This window comes from Mizuhopecten yessoensis, unplaced genomic scaffold, assembly GCF_002113885.1.
Source record: "Mizuhopecten yessoensis strain PY_sf001 unplaced genomic scaffold, ASM211388v2 scaffold6863, whole genome shotgun sequence".
Taxonomy (NCBI): domain Eukaryota; kingdom Metazoa; phylum Mollusca; class Bivalvia; order Pectinida; family Pectinidae; genus Mizuhopecten; species Mizuhopecten yessoensis.
This window is the reverse complement of record NW_018406762.1, coordinates 995,674-1,017,870: the sequence shown is the minus strand read 5'-3', so window position 1 is coordinate 1,017,870 and position 22,197 is coordinate 995,674. Positions and strand designations below refer to the sequence as shown.

General features: G+C 33.8%; 1 protein-coding gene across 2 annotated transcripts in view; it reads right to left on the bottom strand.

The window, feature by feature from the left end:
• Positions 1 to 22,197, bottom strand: part of LOC110452749 (dual 3',5'-cyclic-AMP and -GMP phosphodiesterase 11A-like) — a 124,588-nt gene that overhangs the window by 20,802 nt on the left and 81,589 nt on the right. Inside the window, exons 4-11 of one of the 2 annotated variants that reach the window (XM_021501409.1) lie at positions 19,573 to 19,710; positions 12,831 to 12,895; positions 11,330 to 11,407; positions 9,290 to 9,404; positions 8,716 to 8,791; positions 4,887 to 4,954; positions 4,438 to 4,530; positions 2,201 to 2,251 (exon numbers count right to left, since the gene is read on the bottom strand). In XM_021501409.1, the coding sequence (XP_021357084.1) occupies positions 2,201 to 2,251; positions 4,438 to 4,530; positions 4,887 to 4,954; positions 8,716 to 8,791; positions 9,290 to 9,404; positions 11,330 to 11,407; positions 12,831 to 12,895; positions 19,573 to 19,710 (684 nt within the window). The remainder of the gene's footprint in view (positions 1 to 2,200; positions 2,252 to 4,437; positions 4,531 to 4,886; positions 4,955 to 8,715; positions 8,792 to 9,289; positions 9,405 to 11,329; positions 11,408 to 12,830; positions 12,896 to 19,572; positions 19,711 to 22,197) is intronic. The other variant, XM_021501410.1, reaches the window with a different exon arrangement.

The following is a 22,197-nucleotide window of genomic DNA, read 5'->3' as shown; positions in this document are numbered from 1 at the left end:
CACACTAGGCGTGAGAATATCAGCAAGCGTGAATGTAAGTACATGGCTCAGGAGGTAACCCCACTCGCAGGTATTGAAGGCAATACGTGACTAACAGGGGGCTACGTCTGCAGGTACAAAGACTCACTCTTGTACAGACAAAAGAGGTGGAGTAGTCCACCAGACACAGTAGCCATTTGAGCGATCTCAAATACAAAAAAGAGAGTGTAAAGAATGTGTACGTGACTCAGGAGGTGTCCCCTAGCAGGTATGGAAACGTGACTAACAGGGGGACTACATCTGCAGGTACAAAGATAAAGACTCACTTCAGACATAAATCTATAATAGAGACTATATTTACACACAATATACATTGATGCAAAATATGAAACCGCTCGTACGCTGAAATAACCCCCAGGACTCTGACAGCCGGTCATATCTGTACATGTTTGTAATCCAGTTTGGTTTCCAGTTACGTCAGCAGGCGTAGTAGAGCTATTGCTGACAGAATTGTTGGTTAGCGCATTGATTTTGTCATTTAGAGATGAAAAAGTTTTTCTACATATAAGGAATTTTTGCTGAAAGTGAACTAAATGCCTGTAGATGACTCGTATCATGGGCGCCGCCATCTTTATTGTAACTTCCGCTTTGCTGTGCATCTTGGGATCGCGCACCTTCAAGAGCGGGGCCCGCAACGGGGGAAATCCTATCGTTGGCACGCAGCAAACGAACGAGAACAAATCGTCGAGCGTTACCTTGGGTGTGAATTCCTAGTTCCTCACAAGCTTCTTTTAGCCGGGAAAGCGTCCAGTTTTTAATTAATTCGGGGTTGTATCGAGTAAGCCTAGTCGTTCGGCGTTTGGGTCCAATATCTTAACAGCGAGAATAAATAATCAACACTTCGAGAACGCTACAATATCCTGTGAAACTCACGGCAAAAACTGATGCAGAAAACAAATAAATAGTCATCATTCGTCATCAACGTACATAACGCAGAACCAGCTGACGTGCTCAGAATGCGATTACAGAAAACTTTCAGGTTCAAAACAAAAAATGGCGGGCGCACCTGCGATGAGTTGGTTCAGAACCGAAGACGAAGCATGCACGAACACTTCACACGAATCGTCACGCAATGCACACGTAATCCAGAATATAGCTAAATAATGTTCTAGAATAAACACGAATTCCCATGTTAAAAAAGGGTATGATGGTTAACGATTTTAACCGTCAAGTCGAGCAAGAAAGTGCAACAAAATTAAAACCGCCAAACTGACCAACGCTTCTGAAAACAATGACCACTATCGACAATTAATTGAGGGCCCCCTAGGCCTAATTGCTACAGGTCAGTATGGTCACGTGATTGTGACTGCGCCAGTTGGGCGCGTTATTTGAATAGATTTTGTCTTGTATAAACCTCAATTTAGAATAACTAAAATTACATTTGTCGCGAGCAATTTAAAAGTTGTCAGATGATACAATATTTCAGTTATACACACAGCATATATCTACGTTAATATTATTTGTATTCTCACTCTGTCTTTCCTGCCACAGCTATAAGACCATAAAGGACTTAACTACTGCAATACCTTGTATTTCTTGAATAGCTATTTTCGTCAAGGGGAATAAAATACTGATACACTTTGACGTTGTAGTGTCAAGGTATACCTAAGCATTCACAGGATCATTTTTGTTTACATTGATATATACGACGAATACATTCATTTGGCCCGCTATTCGGTTTCACACCGTTAACATAATAGTGTTTTATAACTTAAACATGTATATATAGATATACTTAAACACACACACACATATATATATATATATATATATATATATATATAACAACTATTGTACATACGTTTCCAGCGTAGCCGAAATCGACATCGATTTTATGGACAACTCGTACACATTTTGCACCTTTGTGTGCATACGCTTTATTGGTCATTTGTCTGATGAAGGTGACAGTGTACATTTCGTTCTAGTCATGGAAACGTCACATAGACAATTTTATTGGTTATGTAAAAAGAACTTCTCATAATCCATACTTACCAACCTGAAAAAAATCATCAGAAACTTAAACATAATCTTATAAATACTCCTTCACTAAACAAAGCAATATCACGCCAAAGTATACCAAACGTATTTATCCAATCAACACCCGGGATTTGGTCATGTGCCTTCTGGCTATAATTATACTTTTCCTGACGAAATGACCCACCTTGAGCCGCACAACATCCGTCGCTGATACACCGGCATGGTAGGACAGAGTCTGTAACAGAACAGACTACGACTGATGATATTAGTCTGGAATGTATCAAATTCAATTTTGTATGTGGGTGTGTTAGATATAGATCGTAATTTATCCTGCAGGCTATAGATAAGTTGTATTTCCGAAAGAAAAAATACGTAGATTTTTAGCTCTGATGTGTTTTTGTTCAATCTTTTTAAGTAGTCATGCAATGTTTTCGCCATTTCTCATTCCAAATATATCCAAAGAGGAGTCTTTTACGTGCATTGGAACACAGCTACCGAGTTTAATCCACTCTGGTAAAGAGGGATTTAAACCTCAGCTGTCTACGTCCGCGGGATAAAATTTGACGCTCTGTTCTGTATAGTAAAAGGTTATAAGGAGTACATGTCTGTCAGGGAATACTCCCCGGTAGATTGCGCAATCTGACAGTTTTATTTCATAAATATTTTCTGAACAAAACATGAAATGGAATTTGACGGCACATAAAAGGTTTTGGAAAAATCTGTGCAAATTTCGTAAATTACTTATCACATCTTTGCACAATTTCGCATAAGAAACAAACATCGCCCACCCTTATTTACATCCTTCATTCAACCTCTCAATCGACAACCACACACAACCTCAATCACACCCTCACACCACATTAACACACAACCTCACTAACACCCTCGCACCACATTAACAGACAACATCACTAACACCCTCGCACCACAGTAACAGACATCCTCGTTCACACCCTCGCACCAAAGTAACAGACATCCTCATTCACACCCTCGCACCACAGTAACATACATCCACATTCCCACCCTCGCACCACAGTAACAAACATCCACATTCACACCCTCGCACCACAGTAACATACATCCTCAATCACATCCTCGCACCACAATCCCACACATCCTCAATCAAATTCTCGCACCTCAATCTCACACATCCTCACTCGAAACCCTCGCACCATAATCACACATAACCTCACTGACACACTCGCTCCACCATCTCACACATTTTCACTCACACTCTAGCACCACAATCACGCATGCTCAATAAAGTATCATTTAGATAGCATATGAAAAAAATAGACTTTCTATATGTTTGAATTGTAAGAGATTTTTAAAAGCGAAACAACGGCTATTTGATCACCTCTCGTTTATAGTTTATATAAGAACAATGATAAAGGGGAGGTAACTGCAGTATTCAGTTGTTATTATTTATTTCGCTTTTTCTCGGATTTTCGTGACCTGCCGATAAGTGATACTTCTAAAAATACAAGAAATTTAATTGTTATATATCTATTCATGTAGAAAATTACATGAATATACCGACAATAGACAAAAATGGGTAAAAAATGCAGATATGATAACCAATTATCACAACCACTAGGCTGGAGCACGTTTGCAATACCTGACACGCCATTTCGGTGTTTTGCAAGGGTAAATTGTAAGTAGCCTTTATTATCTGAGAAATACTCACTTCATTTAATTGGTAAGATTTAAAAGAATGATCTTCAATGTTGATAATTTTCAGACGAATAGGAAAAGGATACTTTTGACATCTATGAAACTATATTGTGGTGGTAGAAAATAATGGTTCATATTTGCAAATAAAGGATTTCGACAACAAAATTGTAGGACGGATGGAGTCCTGTTTACTTAATTTTGACGCCATCTTCAGTAAATTTTGGATCCAAGATATTCTAGTTCTGCATTAATGCTTTCCCGGTGAAACGCACCAACATTTTTTTTAGATATCTTTGTAATTGGAGTGTAATTGGAGTGTAATTGGAGTGTAATTTGAGTAATTATATGTTAGAAAAGATGCTCAGGACTTGTCTGAATACATTCTACAGCTATCACTGCATCTTGAAATATTTTTATTAACGCAATAATTGTCGAGTTCAGTACTTGCCATCACAATTCTGATGTTTCTTTTATAAGTTTTGAATTAAAACAGTCTTGGAATATGTTATTGTTGTGAAAATCTTTCAATATTTACAAAAAATATTATGAAGCACTTGATATCGCTTAAACATATTTGCAAACGTAAAATTTGTTTTTACTTATTTATAAAACACTAAATGCATCAAAGTGAACAATTCTGTCACATGATCCCATAATTACTTTGGATGATAACTACATTAAACCAGTAACAATGGGTGTGTTCTGCTATATTTGTGGGTGCAATTGATTGATAAGGGACCGCCATACCTCTAACGTTACAGCTTGTTTCGATAACAAGATGGCCGTCTCCTCGTATAGAACACAGTTGTTAATTCCCAAACCACAGAATATCGTGAAAGCCTGAAACGAAATGAATAAAGAATTATAAAAGAATGTATATACAAAAATAAAAGGATTGCTTTTCAAAACATTAATTTCCTGGTCATGGTACGTAGTATTGTTTATGATAGCATTATAACATGAACATGTTAAATCACTTCCTGTATATGAATATCGGTTACTGAATAAAAGTAGTGCACTGCTACGCCATGTTTGATCCCACATGTTGATTTTCCTGTACATTAGAACAAATAAATATAACACCTTTGACTGCTTTTGTTATTAAATACTGGATGCGTAGGAAGCCAAATGGAATGAAAGCACGTTTTCGATCCCTATAGAATTCCATATCGCATAGAATCTGATAGCACACTTACTTCAAACAGTTGATCGTCATGTTCATCAAAAGCGAGTCCGTCGGATTTGTTCATCACCTGAGCGACTCCTGGTATAAGAGTAAACAAACAACATAATCATTAGAATTTGTTACAAATCATTCACGAAAACTGATCCTGAAACGCCAACACAAGTCATTGACAAAGGAAGTTATCAATGACTGTGTCCACGTTTTAATAAAAGTGCACCAAGATTACAAGATTTTTTGATTTTTTTTTTAATATAAGATCCGTGTTTAATGAAAACAAGCTTATTTTTTTACAATGTATCATTGTTTGCATGTTTCTAGATGAACAAAACAAAGTATCTAACAATGTTTTGCTTCGTGCCATTAGCAAGGCACCAGTATATATTTTTGATCTGTATGACCATTATATGCAGAATAAGGAGAGACATCCCGACTACAACTTAAATTATTTTGTTTTAAAATCTAGTGTAGCGATATGTCACGTTTTATTTATGTTTACTGTTTTGTGTAACAGCTTTGCATTTGACGACATTTTCGATAATATGAATGATACCATTTGCCATATAACAAATACACGTTTACGATTTGAAAATCTCTTGTATTGAATTATAAAGGATAAACGTCAGTATATACTGATAGTAACGATATTTGTTAATAACACCGTCGTAGATATAAGATTTATGTAATCAACATCGCTGTTTATGTTAGATATTTGTCAGTAAAACTAATGTTTGAGTATAGTAGTTGTAAACAACACTGTTGTTTATGTTAGATGTTTGGACACTTTTTCGTGTTGAAAGTTTGGAATTAATATTGACGTTTACGATACATGTTTTAAACAACACTCCTGGTAATGTTAGATCGTCTAAAACAACAGTTTTGTTTATGTTCGATGTTGGAAAAGTAACAGTAATGTTATGTTAGCTTATTGATAAACAAAGATCAGAATTTAAAGATAATGACGTAAATGGTTGTAAACAACAGTGGTAATTGTTTTCAAAGCGTATTGACATGCACTGATCAATGTTATACTTATAACATAGACGTTTCAAAAACAACACCGCTGTTAATAACTATAACACTTGTTGTTATTGACTATAACACTTGTTACTATTAACAATAACACTTGTTGTTAATAACTAAAATACTTGTTGTTATGAACTATAAAACTTGTTGTTATGAACTATAAAACTTGTTGTTACTAACTTTTACACTCGTTGTCATTAACTTAAACACGTGTTGTTATTAACTATAATACTTGTTTCTATTAACTATAACACTTGTTGTTAATAATTAAAACACTTGTTGTTATTAAATTCCATACTCGTTGTCATTAACTTAACACGTGTTGTTATTAACTATAATACTTGTTTCTATTAACTATAACACTTGTTGTTTATAACTAAATTACTTGTTGTTATTAACTTTTACACTCGTTGTCATGAACTTAAACACGTGTTGTTATTAACTTTTACACTCGTTGTCATGAACTTAAACACGTGTTGTTATTAACTTTTACACTTGTTGTTATTAACTAAAACACTGCTGATTTCTCACATGGATTGTACGATTACTGTCCGTTAATTAGACGTAAAATGATTCCCCATAGACCAGCAATCTTTAACAGACGGAACAAAATGGTGCTTTACCTTACTCTGATATATATGCATACTGTGAAATCACTAATTTTCGTGGGTTTTTTAATTTCATATATTTTGTGGATAATCTTAATCTGCGAATTCATAGTAGGTCCATGAAGTAATTACAATTTTAATTGTGTACTCGGAATCAACGAATGCATGTACCTACGAAATGTTTTTTGTCGGGAAACCACAAAATCTAGGCTCCACGAAAATATCTGATTTCACAGTATTTGAAAAACGCCGGACCAGACAATGTGTATAGGAAGCCGAATTAGACTGAGCTACATTTAAACTTTAATTCCAAACACTCTAGAACAAAATAGGTAATTGGAAAAAGTGGTTCTTATCGTTCAAACACTTGTAACCAACCAACACGACAAGAAAAATGATTTTGACCACGTTAAAGCATTCCGTTCCAAAGGTTTTCCAGAGTGGATGTTTAATCTTCCAAAGAAAAAAAAAGACAACCCTACAAACAACGACGGAGGTACTGCACAGCAACAATAAATCAGGCAACTCGCTCAGACAAAAAACTTTCAGACGTCAACGACAAATCCGACACGTCTGAAGTGCGGGGTCAAATATCACATAAAATAAAATGTAACAAACGCTTAACGATTACGTTGGTGGAACAGTTTGGCGGTCTTTAGTCGGACGGCTGAAGGAACAATTATATAGAGAATTATCAGCCATTCAGGAATGATGCAAGTTAACTGGCCATTGACACCGATATAGTCACAGTGCTTGCTTCAGAGGAACATAACATTAATAGGAATGAGAAAGAAGCCGTAGCGATCAAGCAGTGCAAGATCAGTTCTTACGCTTGCTTGATAATCAAGGAGTATGTGACCGTCAGTAATGAACGTCAAAATCAGCTGACGAAGAACAACTGATCTGGCCGAAATGTTCTCAGGTTTAAGCAATATTTTGCGATATTGTGATAACTAAAAGTCAGCTATTTCATCAAAGGAAGGTAATGCCACATATTTAGTTGTACTTATTACGTGTTTCTGCAAATTTTTTGCTACATATTGACTGTCGTTCATTGATTGGACACATCACTCACAATCAGCCTGACCCCAAACACTCTCATCTCGGGCGCACATCCAATTATAGTAAATTATAATTTGATATCAATAGCTAAACGATAAGAATATGGACGTTTTATTATTATCTTTGTCACAATCCCGATTCTAACTTTGACGAGGTGACATGACTTGAAGATTTAACATTTATTTATTTGATGGGTGTCGTCGATGAAGAGCAGGAGACGCTTGTCCTTCTGGAACACCTGGTCGTATCCTCCTTATCCTTTTTCAATGGTCATCATTTTAATCTTTCATTCGGTTATAGACTGTCCTAGCTTTATCGATTTTGAGTTCGAATTACAGTCACACTTCAGTATTTCATAACGCATATTGATAGTGTCTATTGAGGAAAAATTCACAGTAGTTTTATTATGTTTTCAACTTGTATTTTCTCTGCTTTGATATTATCTAAAACAATATTATGATAAAGAGAAAAGGCACCAACGCAACCTGAAAAGAGATATAACCTGTTGGTTCCCACTTAATGATCGTCTGTGGCGGCTTATGTGAAAGGATCCGAGAAACATCATTTGGTGGTCTCTTGTTAGAGTTTAAAAATGTTGATATGCTGTTTATCATATTTTCTACATTGTCTTTTTTCACACTCGTTGTATCATAAGGTCAACTATAAAATAATGTCTGATAATAACTCTTCAAAAAACAGCTAGAGAATACTTAAGTGTCACCCGAACCATAATTCGAACTCAAAATCGAAAAATATAGTACAAAATGTGAATTAAAGAAAGATATACGTGGATACCTTTGACTAAGTACATATGTAGTCAGACCAGGTATACCGGAAGGGTAAGCGTCTTCTGTTGACGACAACCGCTAAAAAAATGAAGGTCAAATCCAAATCCAAAATGCAAATAGGGAAATGTCATAATAATGTCTGCATTGTAGATATACAAGGACAGGATCGGAGATCAAAGTTGATATAAAGAACAACAACGGGAACTGAGGAAGCACAAAAAGGAAGACAGACACATAATGAGAAAGACGATAAAATGACAAAAAAACAGGCATGTATATATCTGCTCCATATATGGAATATAAGGAATGTGTTACGATAAAAAAAACACCTCAAACAAACAAACAAATACAATCTCACCAATTGTTTGTGAGTCCCTGTTTCTGATTGGCTTACACAATATCGACCGCATAGAAATGTTTCCGCATTTGTCAACCTGATAAAATGAAACATCATTCACTTATTATCACAGAGAGTAAAATCTAGCAGAGTGATATGTATATATATATTTATAAAAAGCAAATTTCCTAATGCTTTTGAAAGAATGTCAGATATGGTGTAAGCGTAACTTGAATTTCAGCAACAATCTTAGCAGCTCTTTCTAGAATTTCAAAATTGTTCTATTCTGAGAAACTTATGAGAGATGACTGTGGAAAGAAAACTTAAGACTACACAAAATATAAGTAAAATGGTGAATACTACATCTCATATCGATCTGTTGTTTGTTTTTGAAATTTTATCCTTAAAAATAATTAATTTTCCATAATAACTCTCTGAATTCATATATTCTCGTGAATCCGACATCAAATTTGCTTAAATTGAATTGCCCATGTCACCAAATTCTCTTAATTGTCTGTTTTAGTGTTGAAAATGGCATTTCACTAAGAAACTTGTGACAGAAATGTAGCTTGAAAACTGATATTGAGTGACGTACCTCATGCTCGAAGCGACCATCATGCTCAGCGTCTGAAATATTTATTGTCTCTCCTGTAATGAGCACGTGTTCGGCGATCTTGTTTCCAAATTTCATGTCTGAAGAGTTTTCAGGACTGACAACGGAACAAATAATATTAATTAGGAATACAAATAAATAATAAATAAATACCATTTGTAAAAAGACATTTTAAACATAAACCTATGCTAATTCAAAATGTATTTAACGTTAGAAAAGTAACAATAAGGTTTCTAGCAATTTAGAGTGTTACGTCATCAATATCAGTTATTTGATTGAGTCATATAAAATTGCCAATACCCGTTTATTACTTAACTTTGATATACCATATAACAAACATTTTCTACAAACGCAGGTTCCTAACACAACGACTGTGCTTGATGTAGCAATGAAATAACAAATCTTGCAGCGGTAATGGTGAGTATATGTCACGAGAAATATGTTCTAAAGCCTGTAACATACTGGTTTCATTTAATTTGAAAGCTTGATATCATGTTAATTGAATACCAAGAAGCTGATGATTTTTCAAATCAATTCTACTTTATTGTTGTGACAAATGTACAAAAGGATCAGGCACATTCATTGTCTACTAAAGCCTGTCAAGAAGTTGATGATACTTTATTTTTCTTCAATCAGTTCTTCCAGATGCAGTGAACAATACACATGAGTGTCTCCTATTGGTGGTTCCATGTATCGCCCAATTTAATTATATACAGTAAAATAAACATGTCTCCCGTTAATGTGCCACTTCGCTTACCGCCAGCATATAGCCAGAAGAAGTTGTGTTATTTTAAATCCAAAATATATCATTACAATAGACAAAAGCAGAGTTAAAACACCAAAGACGAGACTAAAACACAGACATCTGCAAACAAAGATAAAACAATACATTAGGCATTTAATGATGTTGTCAGTTCTAGCTAAAACTTGTCTAGCGCTCTAGGATATTGATTATTAGGCTTTTGTCACATATAGTACAAAGGATATATAGGATCTTACATGAGCTTCCATTTCATATGAGATTGATGAAACGAGTCTAAGATTTTTTTCAATTTAGCGAGCCTCTGGCGAGCTATATGAAAGTTTCGTGACGAGTTTCATAAATTTCATATGAAATGAAAACGAGTGTAAGATCCTTTTTATTACATAACCAGGATTTGTGGCATTTATTCGTGTAAAACGGTATTTTTCATGCAACTTTGAAATGTAAAAAGCCGCCATTTTGGCTTCAGTGCGTAAGCCTGTGACGTCATGTACTTGTCCTAGGCGTGACGTCACAATTAAAACAATTGAAGCTTACACCCAGTCACAGGGCTGATAGGTAATATTACATGGGTTAATATGCAAAAGTATGATATGGGTATATTCACTGGATAGCACAGTACATTATGTGATAAAAGGATAAATAAGCTGTTTTCATAGCAGTGTAATTTTAGAGATTGTTTTGCTGTTATTGTCCATGTGGAAAAAAAGACAATATTTTTAATCAAGAACCGACACAATTATATATTGTATAAACAAATATAGATCACAGCATATAAGAAAAAAACTCACGAGACCAAAAAGCTGTGCACGTGACAAGTTTGAATAACTGAGCCAAGGTCACAATGAAGAATAAACTTTTAGAAAGACGAATATAATTCGACATAATAAATAATACAATCGGCCTTGCATGTCAAAATGAGAAATGAACAAATACAAAATGTGCTCATTTGGACTTGAAATGACTTAGCAAATGTATATAAAATAAGTTATGTTGTTAACTGAAATATATGATTGTTTTCTGTAGTCATAAATTATTCGCACTTCCCGAGCTTCAGTAAAGTCATAATCTTCTGCCATCATTTCTCGAATTTATTTTCTCACTATTTGTAGGATTATTATTTTTTGATATATGTACAATAACCCATCGAATTATACTACAGCTCGATGACGTCATCAAGTCATGATTGTCAATGGAAAATAATGCATTTGTGACCTTGACCCTCGACATAGAGGTACAGAAAACGACAATCGGATTACCTTGTACAAATAATGGAGGGCACATTACGTGGCCTGTTGGCGGGATGCGTTTTGGGATCACAGGTTGAGAAAACATTCCTGCCACAGGAGAGGAAAAACCGACAGGGTCAGAAAAAGAGTCAGAAAGTGATAGAAATATATTTGTACAATACTGAAAAAGTCAAAAAGGTAAAATTGTCATGAAATCCAGTATAATCAGTGTCTTTGTATGCCTTGCACTAAATAATAATTTATATATTGCGTTGAATATATTGACGCGAATTCATGGAAAGCTTTGCTTCAGCAAAATTTCCATCATCTACATAAATATAAGTAATGATAATAAAAAAAATAGGTTTTCATGACAATCAGATACATAGAATATGATAAAAAGGATATAGAGCAAAATACTAATTTTGAGTGAAATCGATTAAAGGAAGCATGACACTCTCAAAAAGTAGAAATTCTACTATTTGAATAATCATAAATTAGATGAAATGATCGGTGAAGAATGTTGAACTAGTTTAAAAACGCAACATGGATAAATAAAATATGATGATAATCGAACGTTTAAAAAGTGTCAGTTCATTTTGTAATAATTATGTGATATTTGCTCTTCATATATTTCAAGAGGCGAATAATATGCGAACCCCTGCAGAATTCAAGACCTTCGATTATTTGGTCTCAACTTGGCGAAATATAAGCAAACAGCCAATCCTCAATATTCAAATCAATATTTCAGAAATTTCTTCATCGACCCGTTTACTTACTTATCTTTCTTTGAGCATTAACGTCTATGTAACAACGATATTTGTGGTGATTTGACACATCTAACCGTCAGATTCTATTTATGCCCTAGTGTTGCGATGCTGTACCTTGACAGTTATTTATATGTTAATCTGTCCTACTTTCTTGAAAGTATTTGGGAAATTTCGTCGATCAACGATCACTATTATTCTTCGTTTTTTTTTCATACATTGATGTTATTCTTTAGTTTGATATTTCATTAGGCCTAAGAGAAGCAAACTATTTCAGCCCTTATACTTTGGCGTTAATACTATCAGTGAATAACGAGTGTTTGCACACGATCAATATACATCCGCATAGATATCATATCAAAACAGGATACGAAATATATATCAAAAATGTACTCCAAAATACGAAGTTTTAGAAATAAAAAAGACGATTTACAAAGTATTTTGCTATTTCAGATGAGAATGTTTTGTTTAAAGGTCAAGCGAAATACACCATGTTGGGTGTTGCAGCCTTGATGATTCTGTTGATAAAGCACACTTTCTGAGACTTATTTCTACGAAATTTGATGTCCAGCCAATCTTAAAATTGATTTTTGTTCTTCAATGTTGTTCACAACACCATACATGTAAATGAAAAAAATATTATCGCTGCACAAACATTTAAAGGTTTCGTCACGTTTACAACATATTATTCAAAATAAGTTACAGAAGACCGAAAAGACAAAATACAGAGAAGAAGAAATAAAAACAAAACACACCACACTTACTTATAATTGGAAGACTTGCCATTTTTCACCGGATAACCGAGATCAAATACTTGGTTGAAGTTAGTCTGAAATAGTAAATAGGTTACTAATAAAGAGTTGATTAGATAAAGCTTATGTACATGGTCGAAAAAGAGATATTGGACAGCAGGTCATTATATCTTACAAGGACCAGCAATAATATTTAGAGCAAGCATATAGGTGAATGAGAACTCCTTACTGGTTGTGCTATTCGAACTTTTCCATAATTCATACTTATCAACCTTGCAAAAATGTTTAGAAATAACCGCAAAGAAAATTCGCAAATTGGCCTATTTAAATGTACTATTTATTATTTTTATTTCCTTCTCTATGTAACTCATAGGATAAAAATACCTATGTACTGTTTTTATGTTATACACGTTGAGATCTAGCATCGTATCAAACATTATTTCACCAAGTCAAATTTGTTAATTATCTGAAGAATTATGGCTATATTTCTGTGTGTAACAATACATCTGAAAATGATTGTTTCGAATTCAAAGTGACGTTGAATTTGTGCTGTTTTAAATATAACCTAAGTTATATACTAGTTTCTACCTTAGTTATATACTAGTTTCTATCTAAGTTTTATACTAGTTCCTACCTAAGTTATATACTAGTTCCTACCTAAGTTATATACTAGTTCCTACCTAAGTTATATACTAGTTCCTTCCTAAGTTATATACTAGTTCCTACCTAAGTTATATACTAGTTCCTACCTAAGTTATATACTAGTTCCTACCTAAGTTATATACTAGTTCCTACCTAAGTTATATACTAGTTCCTACCTAAGTTATATACTAGTTCCTACCTAAGTTATATACTAGTTCCTACCTAAGTTATATACTAGTTCCTACCTAAGTTATATACTAGTTCCTACCTAAGTTATATACTAGTTCCTACCTAAGTTATATACTAGTTCCTACCTAAGTTATATACTAGTTCCTACCTAAGTTATATACTAGTTCCTACCTAAGTTATATACTAGTTCCTACCTAAGTTATATACTAGTTCCTACCTAAGTTATATACTAGTTCCTATCTAAGTTATATACTAGTTCCTATCTAAGTTATATACTAGTTCCTACCTAAGTTGTATACTAGTTCCTTCCTAAGTTATATATTAGTTCCTACCTAGGTTTTATACTGGTTCCTTTCTAAGTTATGTACAAGTTCCTTCCTAAGTTATATACTAGTTCCTACCTAAGTTATATACTAGTTCCTTCCTAAGTTATATATTAGTTCCTTCCTAAGTTATCAACTAGTTCCTATCTAATCTATATACTAGTTCCTACCTAAGTTATATACAAGTTCCTTCCTAAGTTATATACTAGTTCCTATCTAAGTTATATACTAGTTCCTCCCTAAGTTGTATACTAGTTCCTTCCTAAGTTATATATTAGTTCCTACCTAGGCTATATACTAGTTCCTTCCTAAGTTATATATTAGTCCCTTCCTAAGTTATCTACTAGTTCCTATCTAATCTATATACTAGTTCCTACCTAAGTAATATACTAGTTCCTACCTAAGTTATACACTAGTTCCTTCCTAAGTTATATATTAGTTCCTTCCTAAGTTATCTACTAGTTCCTATCTAATCTATATACTAGTTCCTACCTAAGTTATATACAAGTTCCTATATAAGTTATATACTAGTTCCTACCTAGGTTATATACTAGTTCCTTCCTAAGTTATATATTAGTTCCTTCCTAAGTTATATACTAGTTCCTACCTAAGTTATATACTAGTTCCTTCCTAAGTTATATACTAGTTCCTACGTAAGTTATCTACTAGTTCCTACGTAAGTTATATACTTGTTCCTACCTAAGTTATATGTTAGTTCCTACCTCAGTTATATACTAGTTCCTACCTAAGTAATATACTAGTTCCTACCTAAGTTATATCCTAGTTCCTATCTAAGTTATATACTTGTACCTACCTAGGTTATATACTAATTCCTACGTAAGTTATGTACTAGTTCCTACGTAAGTTATCTACTAGTTCCTACCTAAGTTATATCCTAGTTCCTATCTAAGTTATATACTTGTTCCTACCTAAGTTATATGTTAGTTCCTATCTAAGATATATACTAGTTCCTATCTAAGTTATATCCTAGTTCCTACCTAAATTATATACTAGTTCCTATCTAAGCTATATACTAGTTCCTACCTAAGTTACATACCGGTTCCTACCTAAGTTATATACTACTTCCTATCTAAGTTATATACTAGTTCCTATCTAAGTTATATACTTGTACCTACCTAGGTTATATACTAATTCCTACGTAAGTTATGTACTAGTTCCTACGTAAGTTATCTACTAGTTCCTCCGTAAGTTATATACTTGTTCCTACCTAAGTTATATGTTAGTTCCTACCTGAGGTATATACTAGTTCCTACCTAAATTATATACTAGTTCCTATCTAAGTTATATCCTAGTTCCTACCTACGTTATCTACCAATTGCCACCTATGTTATATACTAATTCCTTCCTAAGTTATATACTAGTTCCTATCTAAGTTATATCCTAGTTCCTACCTAAATTATATACTAGTTCCTATCTAAGTTATATACTTGTTCCTACCTAGGTTATATACTAGTACCTACCTAAGTTATATACTAGTTCCTTCCTAAGTTATATACTAGTTCCTATGTTATATACAAGTTCCTTCCTAAGTTATATACTAGTTCCTATGTTATATACAAGTTCCTTCCTAAGTTATATACTAGTTCCTACTGAAGTTATATACTAGTTCCTATCTAAGTTATATACTATTTTCTTCCTAAGTTATATACTAGTTCCTACTGAAGTTATATACTAGTTCCTATCTAAGTTATATACTTGTTCCTACCTAAGCTATATGTTAGTTCCTACCTCAGTTATATACTAGATCCTACCTAAGTAATATACTAGTTCCTACCTAAGTTGTATACTAGTTCCTTCCTAAGTTATCTACTAGTTCCTATCTAATCTATATACTAGTTCCTACCTAAGTGATATACTGGTTCCTACCTAGGTTATATACTAGTACCTACCTAAGTTATATACTAGTTTCTATCTAAGTAATATACTAGTTCCTACCTAAGTTGTATACTAGTTCCTATCTAAGTTATATCCTAGTTCCTACCTACGTTATCTACCAATTGCCACCTATGTTATATTCTAGTTCCTTCCTAAGTTATATACCGGTTCCTACCTAAGTTATATACTACTTCCTATCTAAGTTATATACTAGTTCCTTCCTAAGTTATATATTAGTTCCTATCTAAGATATATACTAGTTCCTATCTAAGTTATATACTGGTTCCTATCTACATTACATACTAGTTCCTACCTAAGTGATATACTGGGTCCTATCTAAATTATATACTAGTTTTCTATCTAAGTTATATGTTAGTTTCTTCCTAAGTTATATACTAGTTCCTACGTAAGTTATCTACTAGTTCCTCCGTAAGTTATATACTTGTTCCTACCTAGGTTATATACTAGTACCTACCTAAGTTATATACTAGTTTCCACCCAAGTTATATGTTAGTTCCTATCTAAGTTATATACTGGATCCTATCTAATTTATATACTCGTTCCCACCTATGTTATATACTGCTTTCTATTTTAATTATATACTAGTTCCTACCTAAGTAATATACTAGTTCCTACCTAAGTTATATCCTAGTTCCTATCTAAGTTATATACTTGTTCCTACCTAAGTTATATGTTAGTTCCTATCTAAGATATATACTAGTTCCTATCTAAGTTATATACTAGTTCCTCCCTAAGTAATATATTAGTTCCTACCTAAGTTATATACCGGTTCCTACCTTAGTTATATACTAGTTCCTACCTAGGTTATATACTAGCTCCTACGTAAGTTATGTACTAGTTCCTACGTAAGTTATCTACTATTTCCTACGTAAGTTATCTACTAGTTCCTACGTAAGTTATATACTTGTCCCTACCTAAGTTATATGTTAGTTCCTACCTCAGTTATATACTAGATCCTACCTAAGTAATATACTAGTCCCTACCTAAGTTATATACTAGTTTCCACCCAAGTTATATGTTAGTTCCTATCTAAGATATATACTAGTTCCTATCTAAGTTATATCCTAGTTCCTACCTACGTTATCTACCAATTGCCACCTATGTTATATTCTAGTTCCTTCCTAAGTTATCTACTAGTTCCTATCTAAGTAATTTACTAGTTCCTGTCTAAATTATATACAAGTTCCTTCCTAAGTTATATACTAGTTCCTACGTAAGTTATGTACTAGTTCCTACGTAAGTTATCTACTAGTTCCTCCGTAAGTTATATACTTGTTCCTACCTAAGTTATATGTTAGTTCCTACCTAAGTTATATGCTAGTTCCTATCTAAGTTATATACTAGTTCCTTCCTAAGTTATATACTAGTTCCTATGTTATATACAAGTTCCTTCCTAAGTTATATACTAGTTCCTACCAAAATTATATACTAGTTCCTATCTAAGTTATATCCTAGTTCCTACCTACGTTATCTACCAATTGCCACCTATGTTATATTCTAGTTCCTTCCTAAGTTATCTACTAGTTCCTATCTAAGTAATTTACTAGTTCCTATCTAAATTATATACAAGTTCCTACCTAAGTTATATGTTAGTTCCTACCTGAGGTATATACTAGTTCCTACCTAAATTAGTTCCTTCCTAAGTTATATATTAGTTCCTACCTAGGTTATATACTAGCTCCTACGTAAGTTATGTACTAGTTCCTACGTAAGTTATCTACTATTTCCTACGTAAGTTATCTACTAGTTCCTACCTAAGTTATATTCCGGTTCCTACCTAAGTTATATACTACTTCCTATCTAAGTTATATACTAGTTCCTACGTAAGTTATGTACTAGTTCCTACGTAAGTTATCTACTAGTTCCTACCTAAGTTATATAATAGTTCCTTCCTAAGTTATAAACTAGTTCCTATCTAAGTTATATCCTAGTTCCTACCTAAATTATATACTAGTTCCTATCTAAGCTATATACTAGTTCCTACCTAAGTGATATACTGGGTCCTATCTAAATTATATACTAGTTCCAGCCTAAGTTATATACTTGGTCCAACCTTAGTAATATAATATATATCCTACCTAAGTTGTATACTAGTTCCTTCCTAAGTTATCTACTAGTTCCTATCTAAGTAATTTACTAGTTCCTATCTAAATTATATACAAGTTCCTTCCTAAGTTATATACTAGTTCCTATGTTATATACAAGTTCCTTCCTAAGTTATATACTAGTTCCTACCTAAGTTATATACTAGTTCCTTCCTAAGTTATCTACTAATTCCTATCTAAGTAATTTACTAGTTCCTATCTAAATTATATACAAGTTCCTACCTAAGTTATATACTAGTTCCTATCTAAGTTATATACTGGTTCCTATCTAATTTATATACTCGTTCCCACCTATGTTATATACTGCTTCCTATTTTAATTATATACTAGTTCCTACCTAAGTTATATACTTGGTCCAACCTTAGTAATATAATATATCCTACCTAAGTTATATATTAGCTTATAGTACCAGACCCTGAAATGTTACGAATAAGATTGATATTGGTTTTGGTTACTTGAATCTTAATACCATCATGAAAACGTGCATATTTCAGCAAAATGGAATCAAAACAAAACCTCTTACGTTGTAGACAATTGTGAAAGCAATCTGAAGATTTGTTTTAAAATCCTAGCTGGAGTGTATTGTAGAGAAATTGTATTACAAAAATAGACCACCTGATAGATAATTAAGAGATCTAGAAAGACACACTAAGATGGTAGATACCATCATCCTCGCCTAGCTGTCATTTCCTGACGATATTCCCGAGTGCTATCTATCCGATTATTTCTATAAAACTCCGAGTCTAGAAGATGACAGTTACTTAACTTCTATCTACCACACGGTGTAACTCTCTGTGTATCCGACACCAGTATATACTATAATATAATTAAGGCGATTGTAAGGATATATGTAGCAGTGGATGTTGGCATCACTGTCGTGCCAAGCTGTACAAGAGAGAAAGGATACAGATATGAATATATTGACGGATCCATAATTAAAACGGGGATTGGGAATGTTAACTCATGCACCACTGAAAACACATTTTTACTCTTCCATTTCAAAGGTCGGAATAGTCATCATGAAATTTCAGGGGTGAATGAGCTAAACATCGGTCAATAAATGTTACAAAACAGTATCAGGTCAGGCCATGCTAGGTGTGCTAAGGTATTAAATGATTGTGTACATGTAAGCATAGACATTTTGTCAAAAATATAGTATTAAAAAAGAGCGAACGTTCTCTCTGGATTTAATGGACTTCGTTGGACTGAATTAATGTCAGTCCATATGATAAGGAGATATGAACGTAAGTGATAAACATGTGATTTGCAAAATATACAGGTTTTCAAAACAAATAACATAGCATCAAGAAGCAGTTCCGTCCGTCTAGGACTCATGGCTGATCATAGGGGCAATAACGATGGAATTTCAATCAAAATGGGTCTAAACTACTGTTGAAAGAGAAGGAGAGACGTGTAAACCCCCTACGATATATACATTTAAAAAGTTAATGAGGTACTGGTCAATTTCTAATCGATGTGTTTATCATGAACCGTGCCACTAGCCACTCTTCAAAAGAGAAATGCGAGCTTACAGCGAAGAGAACTGATAATTCCCACGAGAAGCACAGTGTCTATTACCTCTGACGTGCCATCCCTTAGGAGGACGGAGCATCGCTCACACTTCAGTAGAGACTGTGCCCTCTGCATGATCTTGTGGATGACGTTTTCAACTGACGTCTGCTCCTCGAACAAGTCATGGATGACCTCTAGAAGAGCCTGTAAACAAACATTCCAAACGTTACACCAATATCAACTGGGAACTGTTGATTACTGTGAAATCATATATTTTCATGGGCCCAAAATTTCGTGGTTTCCCGACAAAACAACAATTTGTTGGTCCATGAATTGGTACATGAACTCGTGGATTACGAGTACCCGCTCAAATGGAGAGTTACTTGTTGCTTAACATCAAACATGTAATCACTAAGTGGACCTATGGATTCGTGGATGAAGATAACCCATAAAAACAACAACATAAAATACCCACGAAAATGAGGGATTTCACAGTATACTTCAGATGCTGAATGTATTGGGGACTGAGGCCCGGTCCTCCCTGGAAAGGCTTAAAAATATACCACTCGGCAAAATCCACCTTTATATAATCCCATACATGCTATAAACAATTCACTGGTTTTTTTTTTTTTTTTTTTTTTTTTTTTTTTTTTNTTCATCATCAATGCCAATCCCATACGGAAATTGAAATTCCACGAAACACACTTCTTGTTAGATATGCCATTTGCACTCGACAGTTGTAGAAAATTTAATCAATGTATGGAATTCCAACCTCTAGTCAATATACGAGTTTTCATCGTGTATGGTTGTTTGATGAATCCTTTTATTGAGGTTCAATAGTACCTTACATTACAATGATGACGTCACGAGGTAGTTCACGTTTTACGCTTTACTTTCATTAATGTTGGACACCACAGACCCACTGCAACATCTTCAAAAATAATCTACCAACTGTGGTGGTATTGTTGTTCTTGGGCGTAAAAGCAACGACACACTTACTTATTCATTATTTGACGCATAAATTAATCAGCCACATTAACAGCTGTTTTCAAACATGTCAGGTTTTCAGTTTTGAAATTGCCCAATTCTACAGAACGAATGATTACTATTTCATATAACAAAATGCATTAGCATGTTAAGCACAGAATTTGAGAAGGAAACATTTGGTTCAAAAGACTCGATCCTGAACGTCATCATTGGATGGGTGTTTGCTGACACTAAGAGAACATTAAGTGTTACTTCAAATTCAGTTAAATATTTATATATTTATTTGATTTTTATAAAAACAAAGTGTATAAATGAATAATGTTCGAGAGGTTGTACTTGGTCAATCAACCAAAGCATCACTGTGCTAGCTGTTAACACATCAAAAGCTGATTTCAAAAGACGATATCAATGATATCTTTTCAACCTTTTAAGCCAATGATGTGCAATGCTTGCTCAAGAGTCTACAACTTTTGATGTTCAAGAGAAATAATTTACACATGAAAAACATGCGATATGAATTATATAAAAAAATTCTTTTATATAATTTGTTGAAAGAAGGAAGAAACAAATGACTTCAATAACAAGAAGCTTGAATTTCCTGTGCGACGTCGTTGAAGATACAAATAGGATACTATCACATGTATCGAAATTCGAATAAAGGTCTTGCTTGAGTTTGAGGGCCAAACACATATAGTTAAACTTCATTAACGACGAACCAAAGGCGATATCTGTGCAGTAAGCCACCACAGCTATACATTGCGAAAATGTAGTAATACAAGACACAGAAACTTGCTGCTGACAATAGTGACACATGACAAGTAAAACATCTAATAAGATCTCACTTGTTTTGTTTGAGACGCAATAGGAATAAATCTATATGTGAAATAGAATATATATCTGTCTTTTCATTGTTATATCCCATGCACGTCTTTGCATAAAGCATAGAGGATTATACTGTTCTTCCGAATTCGATCTGCTTACAGGTATCACAGAAAATTAAATTTAAAATACAAGCATAACAATACTTACAGCTGGATTAAAATGACTCTACTTTGATTGATTTGATTTTGTAAGATGTATTGAACGGAAAGATTTAGAAATAATGAGCTGATTATCGACAAGATACAGTGCTTCAACAGTAGCCAGAGGCGCTTATGTATAAATCTAATGTAACGAAATACGAGCTTCATAAGGCCATGTGTGCATAACGAGAAAAGGAAATACCGGTATCCAACTAAACCCAGAGTCATATCTGTACATGAAAGATCCGGAAATCTTGTGACAGGCCATTTCGTCTTAATTAACGTCAAACCTAGAGAGCGGAAGTGAGCACCATGGAATGTATCGGTTACATTAGCCTGAAGGTAAAGCACGTGTCTCTCCTTAAACTCAAATATATTTCTCTGTTGATATATAACCAATCGATAAAATGTATGTTTTCTTCAACATCTTTTGTTACTTGACTACCCCTTAATTTTGGTACCCTGAATCTAAGGATTTTATAAATATACAATCCCTCATGCTTCTAACTTGTCATTTAGTTTAAAGAGAAATTAAAAAAAAAAGTCAACATGTACTTAAGAGTTTAAAAAGTTCAGTTAATTTCTTGGTCAATATTTTATCATTAATGAACCCCGGGGACGTCTAGCCACGCTGCCATTAAAAGGTTCAACACCACAAGAAGTGTGGCCCGTACAAAAGGAT